General features: G+C 39.3%; 2 protein-coding genes across 4 annotated transcripts in view; both read right to left on the reverse strand.

The window, feature by feature from the left end:
* Positions 1-4,139, reverse strand: part of LOC140546760 (protein Dok-7-like) — a 33,166-nt gene extending 29,027 nt beyond the window's left edge. For both annotated transcript variants that reach the window (XM_072670156.1, XM_072670157.1), the window contains exons 1-3: positions 4,057-4,139; positions 3,891-3,936; positions 675-890 (exon numbers count right to left, since the gene is read on the reverse strand). In XM_072670156.1, coding sequence (XP_072526257.1) covers positions 675-890; positions 3,891-3,936; positions 4,057-4,110 — 316 coding nt within the window. In that variant the 5' untranslated portion in view covers positions 4,111-4,139. The remainder of the gene's footprint in view (positions 1-674; positions 891-3,890; positions 3,937-4,056) is intronic.
* Positions 4,140-4,649: 510 nt separating this feature from the next.
* Positions 4,650-16,889, reverse strand: part of LOC140546864 (hepatocyte growth factor activator) — a 64,033-nt gene continuing 51,793 nt past the window's right edge. For both annotated transcript variants that reach the window (XM_072670287.1, XM_072670286.1), the window contains exons 11-14: positions 14,476-14,615; positions 8,918-9,058; positions 7,435-7,577; positions 4,650-4,854 (exon numbers count right to left, since the gene is read on the reverse strand). In XM_072670287.1, the coding sequence (XP_072526388.1) occupies positions 4,666-4,854; positions 7,435-7,577; positions 8,918-9,058; positions 14,476-14,615 (613 nt within the window). In that variant the 3' untranslated portion in view covers positions 4,650-4,665. The remainder of the gene's footprint in view (positions 4,855-7,434; positions 7,578-8,917; positions 9,059-14,475; positions 14,616-16,889) is intronic.

Below are 16,889 nucleotides of genomic sequence, written 5' to 3' on the forward strand. Positions count from 1 at the left end.
TATGAGAGGATTTTGTCAGGCTACAATAGGGTTCAGACAGAATTCTCCCAGGCTATAATCTGTTCCTTTAATTGGCCCATTGATGCCACTTTCCCAGTGAATCTGTTCCATCACCTAGCACGATGAGTGTATGTCCAGAACTGGCAGTTAGCATTCTCCTCCAAGTGTGTTTAGTTCCCCACTTACTTTGCATTAGTGGCAGTTGGAAAATATACTGTTGGCAGGCCTTACGTGTCTGGGAGGAGGCATTGTGTGTGATGTGAGAGTCCCGGCAAGTGGATTGAAATTGGCAAAGAAGTCTATTAAAAAAAGACTAAATCCGGGCTGAAACAGGGTTTTTTTTTGGGCTTCAGCTGGGAACAAGCTGAATAATTTAGGGTTGGTCAGACTTGGACAAGTTGAGATTAGACTAAATTTTGCTGAGCTGAGCTTTAGCATTTTGTCAGGCTGCAGTTGAGTTATTGTTCTAAACTTGGTGCTGTGTGGTCTGCTTAAAGCCACAATAAGACAGAAATAAGAAAACTGCAAGTTCTCTTAGACTCTAGATATTCATTGCATTGTGAGGCAGTGTGTGGTGTGCTCTTCAGGTAGACTGAAGAGTGACAGGCGGCAAAGAAGCCCTAACTATGCAAAGAACTAGGAACCTCTGACTGATTTCACAAAGTTGTGCTCACCTTCCCCCAGGTGGTAGTGAAGTCTCAGGTCCCAGGGCAGTAGAGCGTCCTTACTGTCAAAGCCCAGCTGGATGGTCTGATTTAGACACAGGATGGTCAGCGTGCAGGCCACTCCTTCTCCACTCAATCCTGCCTCCAGACCGCAAATGTGTTCCAAAACCACACTGCTTCTCTCCTTCGCACCACGCTCTTTAGACACCAGCAACACCAGGCAGTCTGGGAGGTGGAGAGGGGTGATGAGGGGGAAAAGATGAGACGGAAGGCGGGGGGGGGGGGTGTTAAGGTTTGTGTTTAAGGACAAACTGAGACAGGCGTCAAGTACGCCTATTGTTCACACTCCTACGAAATGCAACTGACAAAACATCAGTACCCTTTAGTTCCCTCACCCACCACATCACATGCATGACCATGGACAGCTGGCATAACAGTTGCATCAACAGCATGACCTGTGGGCTCTCTCGCCATCACACACCTATCTACTGGAGGACACACTCAAACACCACAAGCCTTTACTCTGTATAGAGAGGCGAGGATACCAGATTTCATACACCATACGTTTCCTAACTCCCACTGAAAGCCTGCACTAAATGTACAGCTTGTGGACAAATCCCACAAAACCACTTTAACCTGACATGAACACTTACCAGGCCTCTCATACACTCTTTATATTAAGGGTGCTTCAAATGGTTCTTTGAGTGATGCTCTACAAGAACCATCCATCTCCCTTAAGAACCATGTTTATATTAGTGATGTATGATTGTGAAGAACCTTATGAAGGTCTAAAGACTCTTCAGATGTTTAAAATGTTCTTCACACTCATGCATCACTACTGCACACATGGTCCTTTATTGAACCAATAAAGGTTCTTCTGTGGTATTGCTTGAGGAGCCACTTGCTTTTATTTTTAAAAGTGTATCCGCACACTGAGTAGCTCTTGCTGGATTTTATTTTGGAGTATAGCACAAACTGTCTCTTTAAATGTAATCCAACACATAGTCTAAACTGGGACAGCCTAAGTTCTGAATGGGGAACATGATAGTACCAAATAACATACTCAAATATAAAACTCCAGAGACTCATTGAGCCAGACTCCAACTAACATTGGCACACTGAGATGCTGACTAAACATACCTAGTAAAATGTTATAGGATTAATATTAGCAAAAGTACAACATTGACGAAAGCAAATAAAACAGCACATAAACATGTACATTTCTACAGAGCCCCCCAAAAAAGAGATTTCCATCAATTTAATGAATCTTTCCCTCAATTTAATAAATGAATCCCTCAATGTAATAAATACTTCCTTCAATTTACCAATCCTTAATTTAATCAATTGTTCAGTTCAACTAAAGTATCCCTTCTAAAGTATCCCCTTGAAACTGAGGGAACAACTTTGAGGGAATGGATTTTTAAACTGAGGTAACGATTTATTGAGGAAATTATTTATTAAACTGAGGGAATGAGCTTTTACACAGAGAGGGCAATTTATTAATTTGAGGGAATGACTTATTAAACTTAGAGGACAATTTATTAAATTGAGAAAATGGATTATTAAGTTGAGGTATCAATTTATTGAGGAAATAAATGATTTATTAAACTGAGGGAATTATTTTTTACACTGAGGGAACGGCTTATTAAACTGAGGGGATGATTCATTAAACTACGGGAACGACTTATTCAACTGAGGGGATGATTTAATAAACTGAGAGGATGATTTATTAAACTACAGTAACGACTTATTAAACTGAGGGGATGATTTATTAAACTGAGAGGATGATTTATTAAACTACAGTAACGACTTATTAAACTGAGGGGATGATTTATTAAACTGAGGGGATGATTTATTAAACTGAGGGGATGATTTATTAAACTACGGGAACGACTTATTAAACTGAGGGGATGATTTATTAAACTGAAGGAACGATTTATTAAACTGAGGGAACGATTTATTAAACTGAGGGAACGATTTATTAAACTGAAGGAACGATTTATTAAGGTGAGGGGACAATTAGTAAACCGAGGGAACAACTTATTAAACTGAAGCTACAACCTATTAAACCGAGGGAATGGATTATTAAACTGCAGTAACAATTTATTGAGGAAATGCTTTATTACACTGAGGGAACAACTTATTAAACTGAAGGAACGATTTATTAAACTGAAGGAACGATTTATTAAACTGAAGGAACGATTTATTAAACTGAGGGAACGATTTATTAAACTGGAGGAACGATTTATTAAACTGGAGGAACGATTTATTAAACTGAAGGAACGATTTATTAAACTGGAGGAACGATTTATTAAACTGAAGGAACGATTTATTAAACTGAGGGAACGATTTATTAAACTGGAGGAACGATTTATTAAACTGAGGGAACGATTTATTAAACTGGAGGAACGATTTATTAAACTGGAGGAACGATTTATTAAACTGAGGGAACGATTTATTAAACTGGAGGAACGATTTATTAAACTGAGGGAACGATTTATTAAACTGGAGGAACGATTTATTAAACTGAAGGAACGATTTATTAAACTGAGGGAACGATTTATTAAACTGAAGGAACGATTTATTAAACTGAGGGAACGATTTATTAAACTGAGGGAACGATTTATTAAACTGAAGGAACGATTTATTAAGGTGAGGGGACAATTAGTAAACTGAGGAAACAACTTATTAAACTGAAGCTACAACCTATTAAACCGAGGGAATGGATTATTAAACTGCAGTAACAATTTATTGAGGAAATGCTTTATTACACTGAGGGAACAACTTATTAAATCGTGGCAGTGGACTGTTAACCTCGAGGTTACGGTTTATGTCTATTACTTGTCTACCTCGACACTTTGGGGTCTCTGTACATTTCTCTGAGTGCAGACTATGGTGAACTCAGACCTCTGAGAGACATATCAAATTCAACTTTGTCAGTTGGGCCAAATATCAAATTCCGCCCTGGTTCCTACACAGTGTGCTGCAGAGGGCACGAATACAGACCTACAAGACACACATAGATCATAAAGAGGTATACAGATACTGCGCCAGCTACATGTGGTCAAACTCGAGCATTTAGCTACAATTACAGTAGAGACCTAAACAGGCCATGAAACGTGTTTCTAGCTACAGTCACACACACGGAGCCGGACTGGATTTTGTAGCTATAGTTAAGCTGGTGCTGGCAGGCGCTCCATAACGCCAGCGCTCCCGTCAGCTTACCTGCCACAGGCGAGGGCTTACGGAGGACGACCCACCGACTTTTCCACTGCAACCAGAAAGAAGAGAGTTAGGTCTGCAAAGTCTCGGGGCAACGTGTCAACAAACCAGTCGAGCTAAACGGATGATTCGGGTGTGTTTTCCCAGCTCGCTGGTTTGGTTGCGTTACCTTTTTGCCGTCTCTGAGTTTAACGTGTCCCTCTGCGACCACCGAATCCGTCATCTTCACTTCATCCTGCCGGAACAGCTGCGCGCGGGTCACTTTCAAAAATAAACCGTCAGGCGACGGCGCCGTGCTTTTTTCCCTACCCGTATTCGCGAGAGTCCCGCCCTCGCTGCGCTTGGATTGGCCACAAGTTTGTGTCCGCACACGTTCTAGCCAATCACAATGCAGGTGGCTGGATTTCTCTAGCAAATCCCGGCAAGGGAGGGCGGGATTTACGTGAAAACGGGTGGGGGGGGAACAAAGCCAAGATGCCGGAGCTGGTGTCGATTCGCTGGTCACATATTTGTATTAAATACACCCATTAAAAAAGACCTGCGCTCGGATTTATACTTATTAAACTGACCTGACTGTCTACATCTTTAATAATTTTATTAAAATATCATTTATTAAAATGAGAACATTGGTCTGGAAGTTTTACTCCACAGTTGAAGGCTTGAATATAATTTATTTGATCATAAAGCATATACATATACTTCATGTGAACTTCATTCACAGCTATTTTTTCACAAGTTCACAGACCAGGTCTGACAGTGCCGTTCACACATGGAAATGCTACGAAAGTCCTTTGTTTTCAGTCTGTTTTTTAGGCCTTATGATGTGGTTGATCCAGCCGGCATATTTCGGCACTTTGGTGTAGACGCCTGGTTTCCCTGATCTTCCACATCCATCACCCCAGCTGATGATACCATACAGGAAACTAACACCATCGCGCACACACGCCAGCGGCCCACCAGAGTCACCCTGCACAGACACACACACACACACACACACAAACATCCTTTTCAGCAAGGCACACTTCATGTAGTTCATGCTTAAAGGGATACTCTGGCAGTGTTCATGATCTCTACTCCGTGAAGAAAGAGTGTCCGTGGATGTTCAAAGTCTGTTTAAAAATAGTCTGTAGGTTAGAGACATGTTATAAACGTCTACAATATTAATAACATCCATGAACATCTACAATCTGCCAGTCTTTGGTGCCCTATTGTTATCATCAGCGGATGTTTTGAAACATCTGATCCTTTAGTGACCCATGTTGGACATCCTTGGACGTCTGAAATCTGCTATGAAAAAGACTGGGACTGTTTTTGTTTACCTATTGATTACGTTCATTAAGACCTCTAATCCGCTGTGGAAAAAAATCTGTTCCTTGGTGACCTATTATTATATAATGGTGACCTATTATTAATGTTCATGGACGTCTAAAATCCACAGTGGAAATGTAATAAATTCTACCTTCAATTTACCAATCCTTAATTTAATCAACTGTTCAGTTCAACTAAAGTATCCCTTCTAAAGTATCCCCTTGAAACTGAGGGAACGACTTTAAGGGAATGGATTATTAAATTGAGGTAACAATTTATTGAGGAAATAAATGATTTATTAAACTGAGGGAATTATTTTTTCACACAGGGGTAATTTATTAAACTGCGGGAACAACTTATTAAACTGAGGGAACGATTTATTAAACTGAGGGGATGATTCATTAAACTACGGGAACGACTTATTAAACTGAAGGGATGATTTACTAAACTGAGGGAATGATTTATTAAACTGAGGGAACGACTTATTAAACTGAGGGAACGATTTTTTACACAGAGAGGGCAATTTATTAATTTGAGGGAACAACATATTAAACTTAGAGGACAATTTATTAGTATAACTATAATATAAACTATAAAACAAATAAATTATTTATTAAACTATTAAGACTTATTAAGACTGGGACTGTTTTTGTTTACCTATTGATTATGTTCATTAAGGCCTCTAATCCTCTGTGGAAAAAATCTGTTCCTTGGTGACCTATTATTATATAATGGTGACCTATTATTAATGTTCATGGACATCTAAAGTCCACAGTGGAAATAGTTTTTTTTTTTTTTGTGACATTTTTTTTAATATCCATGACCAAAATCTCCTATTTCCAACTGTCTATTTTGGGAGATCACAATGTTTTGTGATGCCCCTTAATGTACTTAGCTTGTAGCTCGTAGCTTATCACTTATGTGCCGTCAAACCTGCCGTACTGTCCCTTCTGTCACTGTACTTGTCCATCTGTCCTTAGGTTACCAGATATTATACGACAATTAGCTTTCTACGGTCTGAAATCAAAGTTTCACATTTTTTTGTTGCCGCAGTTAATTTAGAAAACACCTCAAATGCAATGTACCTAGAATTTGGCTTGTAGGGGAAAGAACAAGTGAGCGAAACACACACATGATATAGAAACAGCACAGCGTTTCTTATTGCTGTAGTTCGTAACCCTGCTGATTAAATAATGATTTCAAATAATTAATGCGGTTTCACTATTGTGATAATCATGCCTTTTCTCCTGCTTTGCACCAGGGTGTTGCCATCCTTCTTAAGTGGTTAAGTTGACCCAATGCCCCCCCTCAGTTGGCAGCTATGCTACAGCTATTTATAATACCGTTTACACCCCCCCAAACTCCTCCTGGTAAGATCAACAAAATAGCCATGATTTATTTTTTAACAGATACAGGACCGTCACTGGAACTGAAAGCTGCACATGGACTAAAGCAGTAGAGCAATATTACAGGATTTTGCACAAATATGACTTGGTTTATGCAACGGTCTGGCCAACAGGAGGCGCTATGCACTCACTGATCAACCCCAAACTACTTGCTAATGAATCAGCTGAACACTTTCTTTTTGTTTTTGTTTACTGACAAAAACACCTCAGAAACATGTTAGGGTTGGCTTATTTTATTTTATTTATTTTAATTGATTTCTAATTCCTCATTTTCTACCAAACCTAGAACTCCTCCCTCACTAGCAATGCCCCAACACTAGGAGGGTGAAGACTAGCACGTCTCCTCCGACACATGTGAAGCCAGGCACTGCCTCTTATCGATCTGCTGCTAATGCAGCCTCGCTAGACAGCCAGCATACTCAGAGGAAAGCACCAGATCAACCAATTCCGATACAATGGAGCGATGTGGGGAGGAAGTGCCATCAACCCACCCCTGAGCAATTGTGCCCTTTCAGACTCCGGCTGCTGATGGCACACAGCATGACCTGGGATTCGAACCAACGAGCCTAGAATCATAGTGGCAGCGGACCACTCTGAACCCCTGTGTGGGTGCTTGTTGATAGTTATCATAAAATCTTCATTGATTTTAATGGCATATGATATTTCATACCACATATGTACGTCTTTCCATAGGCTCTGTAATAAGCAGTTCATGCTTGTTTTTGTGACTGTACTTTTCTAAGCACAGAGAAATAATGAAATTATGATACTGGATACTGAATTATTAATCTTACCATTAAACCTTAACATTAATGTTAATGAAGGCCTCATACCTGGCAGGCATCCACACAGGCGTCACTTCCCGCACACAGCATCCCCGGCCTCACCTCCGAACCATACACGTCTGGAGCCGAACACTTCTCATATGGGATGAGCTTCACCATTCCCTCTCTTAGGTGAGAATACGAGTTCCCCTCTAACAAAAATACACACATCCATATTAAAAAAACAACAAAATTCCAAATGCTTATGTGTTCCTTTAGGGTCCCTACGAAGTGGGGCTGTATAATAGCAAGAACCTATATTGGTAACCATACAGGGGTTATGATTTTATATACTATGATATACTGAGATACTGTAAGCATGGCAATATATTTTTCTGTAAATCAAATTTTGGGGAAACTGTCATAGTATTAAAGGACGTGTGTACAAAAAGAAAGTATAAGAAAAGTTTATGTTTTTTTTATCCAATCAGAACAATAGGATCTGAAGACTAACATAACAGTAGTGGTCATCTAGTGGTCATCTAGTGGTGGCGGGTTTAAACACAACACAAAATGAACACCAGCCAATGCCACCAACCAACCTTTATATGTAAACTATTCATCAAAATTCCATAAAGTGTTTGAGCATCGATACAGCATTGCAAAACATAATACTGTGATAAGGTGGGCAGTGGTGGCTCACTATATGGCAGACAGGGTTGTGGATTGGATACCTGGGCTCAGCCCGACCAAGGCCCTTCACCCTCTCTGCTCCCCGGCCGCCTCAGCAATGGTAGCCCACCGCTCCGGGCATGTGTGCTCACTGTTACTATGTGTGTTTGATCACTAGTGTGTATGTGTGAGTGTTCACTGACAAATGGGTTAAAGGCAGAGGCCAAATTCCACCTGTGTCCGACTTACATGGTGAATATGGTTGACTTGTCTTGTTGATATATCAATATTTTCTTAATATGAGGAGCTAGAACATAGCTAGACTAACACATACAACCATTTATACACGTACATGAACCAGGTCCTGCACAGTTGACCTGCACAGATTCAGTTGACTAACTAATTTAAAACATTTCAATTGACAAATTAATTACAAAGCCATGAGATGAGAAGTGGTTTAGAACGGACTGACCATGAAACGACCATGAGACTAGAGGTGTAAAGTACAGTTAGAAACGTACTAAGGTAAAAGTATGAGCACTTTGTCAAAATCTTACTCAAGTAAAAGTGGAAGTACATTCCCGAACATATACCTAAGATATTTTAGACTTGATGATATCTAAGGAATTTTCCAAAGTAAACTTCAGTGGTTCTACATAGTAATGAAAACAAAAGGGTTTCAATGCAATGGACATGTTATTCAGGCAAATTACCATTTACGCTTTGAGGTGTTAAGGTTCGACATGAATTACTGCCATTAGTAAATACCTATGTAGACGAACCGTGTTTTGAAGAGAGTACGGTAGCAATGTAAACTTACACAAGTAAATGCACAAGTGTGTGTGTGTGTGTTTGTGTGTGTGTGTGTGTGCCCACTCACTCTCTTGCATGTGTCCCCAGCCTGTAATGGTGCAGCATGTGTAGTCGGGGAACGTCATGAACCTTTCTGGCAGACAGATAGGCCGAATGAACTGAGACTTGCGAGCACAGCGGCCATTCACCTTCTTCAGCTTCACCAGCACTGTCAACCCAGAAACATACAGAGTTTGAGCAAAAAAAACTGGAACAGGAACATCCACAAGTGTCCCCTGCATTTACCCCCTCTAAGCCCTCTCAAGGGATATTAAGCCTTCGGATGGGGCTTCTTATGTGTTGCTTAATTCTGTTGCTTAAGTCTGAGTGGACTGTACAGTAAGACTGCTCTGCTGGAAATTGACAGGCACCTAAACAGAAAATGCAGGGGGGGGACTAAAGTGCCTGCCATCAGCTGCTGGAGTCTGATTGAGCACAATTGAGGTAGATGGGTCTTCCTCTTCCCAGATAGCTTCTGTGGGCTGCTGGCCAGCACGGGCGATGCGTCTGCTAGCCGATGCGTCAGAACTGGTACCCTGCACTTTCCTCCAAGCATGCTGGTTTGCCCAACAACTTCACATTACACTGCAGGTCAAAAAGAGGCACTGGCTGTTTGCACATGGAGGAGGAGGCAAATGTCAGTCCAGATATTCTGATGCAAAATCCTTTTTTAGGTTTTGCGTAATCTGATGCTCATGTGGATCCATACGCTAGTCAGTTCTTCTAGCATATTTACTACAGCCATGAGCTACAGGCCGCAGCCACAGACGCACACAAGTGAGTGTTTAGGTTTATGGTAGAGGTGTAAAGATACACAAAAATCACAATTCGGTTCACACCATGATTTGGATCTCACGGTTCGGCATGGTTTGGCACGGTCCGACGCTTGTGAAGTTACCATATTACTATTACCATATTAATAATGCATGCTGTATATTCTCTGTGTAAGTTCTTGGGCATAACTTCTAACAATAGCTCTATGACATAATTACTCTGTACATTGCCCTGGATAAGAGTGTTTACCAAATGCTACAAATGTAAATAAATATCTTAGCCCACTTCTATTGTGTTGTTAAGTCTGTCTCTACATTTTTATGCTCTAAAAGCTTCAGCAATTAGCCATCAAGCCATTACTTAATGGGCACTTAAGCCGACATTCAAATCAAATAGTCTGAACATTAACATCACTTGTATGTCTGAGGTTTGGAATATAATTTTATTTGTGGTCCTTCTTTTGTTTATGAAATCTTCCTGTGTAAATATGCAGCCTGCTTGTGAGCATAGCCTCTGCTTCACATAACCTCTTCTTCACATAACCTCTTCGTTTGTGTCTTATGCAGAACAAAAGTCTCAGGACTAGCTGCTGAGAGCTTGCTGTACTATTAATAAATCACTATGCTGCAGCCATGCACTGTTAAAGCTAACTTTACATGCAATAGCAGTGTTAGCACTTTAAATATGACAAGAGCCTGGGAAAAAAAGTTTTGCAAAGTCAGTCTCACCATATGAGCTTTTTTCTTTGCCCTTGCAAGGACATTGTTGGTATCTTGTTTACGTTTTTTAGTTTTACACTGGTGATATGAGGCTAATGCAGCTAAAAAGTAACAAAAACCTTTAAGTCAGCAGGGGTTGAGATTCACAAAAGAAAGTAATCTGTGGGGCTCCGGGTGGCTCAGCTGTCTAAAGTGCTGCCACTATGGCCTGGGGGCTGAGAGTCTGAATCCTGAGCCATGTTGTTTTGTCATCAGCAGCCAGAGTCCAGGAGAGCACAATTGGTCACGCTCTCTCCAGGTGGGTATAAGGTGCTCTCTCCCCTCAACGCTCCCCTTAAAGCAATATTGGCCAGCACAGGTGTTTGTTAGCTGATGGGACAGAGCTGGTGACCCAATGCTTTTCCTCAAGTGTGTCAGCTGCCTGGTGATGCCACATTGGCAGAAATGAGAAGGTTTAGAAAAGAGGAGGTGGCTGTATCAAAGTCCTTATCTTGCTAGTGTTGGGGGCATTGCTAGTGATAGGAGGAGCAACGAACAGGTGGGTTAACTGGCATTAAGAGAAAACCTGGACACTGTGTCATTTTTAAATGTTTGTTTAGTTTTGTGTTACTAGAATAGTTACTAGAATGAATGTCTAATTTAACAAGATTGAAAGTGGAGTTTTTTCTCAGAAGTGCTGTAATTATACAATATATAGACAAAGGTATTGAGACACCAGCCTATTCATTGTTTCTTTCAAAATCTATGATCAAAATATGTTTATCCAGCTTTTGTTGAAGTAACTGTCTACTGTCCAGGGGGCTTTGCTGAGAGGATTTAATTGCATGCATCGACAAGAGCATTAGTGTGGTCAGGATGTTGGATGGTCACCATGCCACCTCATCTCAACTCTTCCCAGGAGCACCATCATTCCAAAGAACACAGCTCCACTGCTGCACAGCTCAATGCTTCGAGGGGTGGGGCATTAGACATGGTGTCAATAGGTTCATGTTTATCTGCTCCAGAGAGTCCTATTCCATTAGCAGTACTAATCTGCTGGGATCAAAACACTAAGGCCAATAAAAATGAGAAATAGCACTCGATGTGCAACAGATCTTGGCAATACTTTGCCAGGTAGAAGGTGAACTGAACAGGTATTGCGCTGCTGTCCAATGAAAACATAATTTGCTCTACACAGTGTGTTAATGATTCTGAATAAATAGACCAATAGAAATACTGTATTTATATGTGTTTATCTGAGTCCTATTCTATTAGCAGTGCTATTCTACATGGACCAATGGGTAATTCATTTATTAGAAGAGGGGGCCACAAATATTTGGACACAGAGTAGAGATATTTCCAGGGAGGACTTTCTTCTCTCACCGTTATTTCATGATTTTTCTTTTTATCTTTATTGTTATTCCTCTACTTTGTGCTTCACTACATGGATTTAACTGAATAATGGAAAATTGAAAATGTGTATTGTGTTGTTTATAATAAGCTGTAAAATGAGGCATGAAAGGCATGAAAGTTACAAATGGCCTGTCTAAGAAAACCACAAAGTGTGTTTAAAAGTAAATCTTTAGACTTTCTTAAGCGAGTACTCGAGAACTTACGTTTTTTTTTTTTCTGAAGAGATGCATTAAAGACCAATATGCCTCATTCACATGCCTTGTTCTAAACCCACATATGCTTTTTCACCAAGATTCTGACATTCACTAGTGGTTTCTTAACTGGGATTTGTTCAGTTTATGAGGACAACGGGATTCATTATTATAAGAGCAGGGCTGTAAAGGTCTAGAAACCTCAACATATATCTGACTGTTAAAAACTAATTCGAGAACATTCTTAGGAAGATATTGGTGAATGAGGTCCCGTATTGGCAGGAGTCTTGCTGACTAAGCCTTGTTCAGAACCGTTCCGCATTAACGCTCTTAATCCTAAAGTTTGCCTCAAGCATAGATGTGATGTTTGGCATCATGATCAATGAAAACATGCTTCAAAACCTGAGAACCATTTACCGTCAGATTCAGCCATCACATCAGTGAAATATGTTAATGGGCGAAAAAGTGGTAGTGTCAGATTCCGTAGAAAAACTGCCTTATGAAGAAATGTGTTACTCCAAATATATCTAATAATCTGCAAATATGTTAATCTGGCCCAGTGACCTTTATTACTTTCCAAAGGTTTTTATTCAGCCCTTACATGGAAAATAATGTGAAATATCTGAAGTGTCTTAAGTCCTTAAGTTCATAGAGGAAGTCTGATTAAGTCTAATGACTAATGATTATTAGCCAATATCAAGTTCAAGCTCTCTTAGTATTTTCATAGTGTAATGTTGAGGTGAACAGACCAATAGAAATGCTCTAACCGACTATTTTTTAAAATAGACTTTCATTCAGATTTAAGACCATTTGTGCCCTTTCCTGAAAAGTCAACATGTTTTTCATTGAACAGTGACGATATAAACAAAGAGTAGAATAGAAGAAAGGTGAAAGTGATTAGTACTCCGGAAAGTTTAAATGAGGAAACTGTCTGTGAATGGCTTCTAGGGGTTGTGTGATTTTGACTGCAGTTGATGCAAAGTGGAGGGAGAACACAGAGGCATGACCCACAGATTATATGATCACACCACTTAGGTAATATAAGATAGGCTGCCAATTAAAACTGTAAAATTACCTTATTTTGTAGTGTCTGAATTAAAACATTAAAACATTAAAACATCCACCACTGATAGAAGCTGAATAATATCCCTTTATGGCATTTCTGTGACAATGGCATAAGCGAAGTGGGGAGACAAAGGACTGGAAGTGGGTCCAATTTAATATAGCTGATATCCAATCCTATATAATTTATATGCCTGAATAGGCTTATGATTCTTTCAGAAACTACATAAGCAAGTCTGGTTGAGATTATTCAACAACTTAATGTGGTTCCAGACAAGTGTGTGACAGTTTAGGCATCCAAGGTTTAGAAACCTCAACATATATCTAACTTTTTGTTAAGATGTATTTTTTCACTCTTGCTGGCTAAGCCTTGTTCAGAACTGTTCCGCATTAAAGCTTTTAATCCTTTGCAAGAAAGTAAAGTGAATTTTGACTTTAGCATAAATGTGTGTTTGTCATGATGATCAATCAAAAGCTGAGAACATCACTGAGTACATTTACTGTCAGATTCAGCACACCTTCACACACACAGCTCACATTAGTGCTGCATGTTAATGGGCGGAAAAGTGGTAGTGTCAGATTCCATAGAAAATTCCTTATGAGGAAATGTGTTAATCCAAATGTGTAAATATATCCTGACTTTTTGTTCAGAACTAATAATGTGGTTCCAGGCAAGTGTGTCAAAGTTTGGGCATCCAGCCTAAGAAGCAAACTTCACATAACCCAACCCGTCTTGGCTGATGTGACTGTATTTGGGGCACATTTGAGGAAAACTGACCTCTGTTGGCTGAGCCATTGCTTTGAACAAACACCTGGATTCTTTGATGGTTATATAGTAACTAAACATGCCCAAATGTAAAATGAGCTTTATCTGTGAAGTGAGGGATAACATTATTCAGAGGAAAGGAATGAGTGAGAAGCGAAAGAATAATGAAGGTACAGGAATGTGTGGGTACTTGATGCTGATGAAGGACGCATACAAAACCTCAAACAGGCTGTCACAGTCTATCTCACATCTACACTCTATGTCCAAATATTTGTGGACACCCCTTCTAATGAACGCATTCAGCTACTAAGTTGCACCCATTGCTGACACGAATATGCAAATTCGCCAGGCCCAGACCAGCCCCCCAAACATTGATGGTGCTCTATCCAATACTTTTAGGATGAGTTGGGGAATTGATGATGAGGTGAGGTGGTGATTATTCAATGTCCTAACCTTGCTAAAAGCAGTCAAATCCTCACAGCAATGCTCCAAAAAGTAGTAGAAAGCCCTCCCTGGGTAGTAGTGACCATTACTCCAACAGAAGTAAGATAAACATTTTTAATATCCTTGATTTTGGAAGAAACAATGAATGAGCATTGGGAATGTATTGGGCGAATACTTTTGTCCATATTTGTAAATTGTTGTGTGGATGAGCTACATTTAAAACTTATTAATAACTTACCAATATCGTGTAAGGTTGGGTTGAACTGAACGTAGTTGCGGTAGAAAACATACTTCTCTATGCCAAACGTTTGAGTGTTGGGACCCGTATCATTGAAAAAATGCTGGCCAAGAACTACACGTACTGTTGATGCCAATGGACTGAAAAAGAAATAAGAGAGGAGGAAAGAAAGAGAAATTGGATGGAAGGATAGAATGGCAGAGGCAGAGGGAAAGAGAAAGAAAGAGGGAGAGAGCATTTTATCAGTACATCTAAAGAACATCCACAGAACAAGCACTTTACACAGCACACACACACACCCGTTTTACTATATTATTGAGCACCTCTACTGATTTTTGCATTTTTGTACCTTCTACACACATTTACTAGAAGAAGTAGAAGACTAGAAGACTGAAATCATCCTACTAACTCTAATCTAAATTCTAATCATATCCATACAAACCACAAATATCTCTAATCTTAACCCTAACCTAAACCTAACCATACTAACCATAATCTCTACTATCTCTAATCTTAACCCTAACCATAACCCAACCTTAACTATACTAACAATAATCTCTACTATCTCTAATCTTAACCCTAACCTAAACCTAACTATACTAACAATAATCTCTACTGTCTCTAATCTTAACCCCAACCTAAACCTAACCATACTAACCATAATCTCTACTATCTCTAATCTTAACCCTAACCTAAACCTAACTATACTAACAATAATCTATACTGTCTCTAATCTTAACCCTAACCTAAACCTAACCATACTAACCACAATCTCTACTATCTCTAATCTTAACCCCAACCTAAACCTAACTATACTAACAATAATCTCTACTGTCTCTAATCTTAACCCTAACCTAAACCTAACCATACTAACCATAATCTCTACTGTCTCTAATCTTAACCCTAACCTAAACCTAACCATACTAACCATAATCTCTACTATCTCTAATCTTAACCCTAACCTAAACCTAACCATACTAACCATAATCTCTACTATCTCTAATCTTAACCCTAACCATAACCCAACCTTAACTATACTAACAATAATCTCTACTATCTCTAATCTTAACCCTAACCTAAACCTAACTATACTAACAATAATCTCTACTGTCTCTAATCTTAACCCCAACCTAAACCTAACCATACTAACCATAATCTCTACTATCTCTAATCTTAACCCTAACCTAAACCTAACTATACTAACCATAATCTCTGCTGTCTCTAATCATAACCCTAACCTAAACCTAACTATACTAACCATAATCTCTGCTGTCTCTAATCTTAACCCAACCTTAACTATACTAACAATAATCTCTACTGTCTCTAATCTTAACCCCAACCTAAACCTAACCATACTAACCATAATCTCTACTATCTCTAATCTTAACCCTAACCTAAACCTAACCATACTAACCATAATCTCTGCTGTCTCTAATCTTAACCCTAACCTAAACCTAACCATACTAACCATAATCTCTACTATCTCTAATCTTAACCCTAACCTAAACCTAACTATACTAACAATAATCTCTACTGTCTCTAATCTTAACCCTAACCTAAACCTAACCATACTAACCATAATCTCTACTATCTCTAATCTTAACCCTAACCTAAACCTAACCATACTAACCATAATCTCTGCTGTCTCTAATCTTAACCCAACCTTAACTATACTAACAATAATCTCTACTATCTCTAATCTTAACCCTAACCTTAACTATACTAACAATAATCTCTACTATCTCTAATCTTAACCCTAACCTAAACCTAACTATACTAACCATAAACTCTACAATCTCTAATCTTAACCCTAACTCTAACCCAACCTTAACCATGCTAACCATAATCTCTACAATATCTAATGTTAACCCTAACATTAACCCAACCTTAACCATGCTAACCTAACCTCTAAAGCTTAGTAACCTATACCTAAGCCTAACCCTATAGGCTGATTTATGTTGATTATGAAGTACTACAAATCAACACACAACTTTTAACTTGCCAAAAGCCAAGCTCTCTTAACTTCACTTGACTTGTGATCATGATTGACTACAGCTGTTAGCTTATCTGTGCCCACATAAAAAGGGTTTGTTAGACAGCACTCATTTGATTAAGCAACACACTGAAGAATGGGAAAGTCCAAAGAGCTCAGACACTCAGCATTGGCATGACATTCATCTTCATGATAATTGCAAAAGTAAACGTCTGACCACAACTGTACATTTAAAAAGGCTAGAGCACTTTAAGGCCTCTGTTAATACACACAAGCACAGCGACTCATCTGGACATAGCACCACAGTTTAGATGAACAGATTTGTCATAGACTCATTTGGAAATTATAGAGTTCTGAAAGATCAGTATCTTTCAGGTGTCTTTTAGTATCACACCCACACTAGCCCTACAAACACACACAC

This window comes from Salminus brasiliensis, chromosome 24, assembly GCF_030463535.1.
Source record: "Salminus brasiliensis chromosome 24, fSalBra1.hap2, whole genome shotgun sequence".
Taxonomy (NCBI): Eukaryota; Metazoa; Chordata; class Actinopteri; order Characiformes; family Bryconidae; genus Salminus; species Salminus brasiliensis.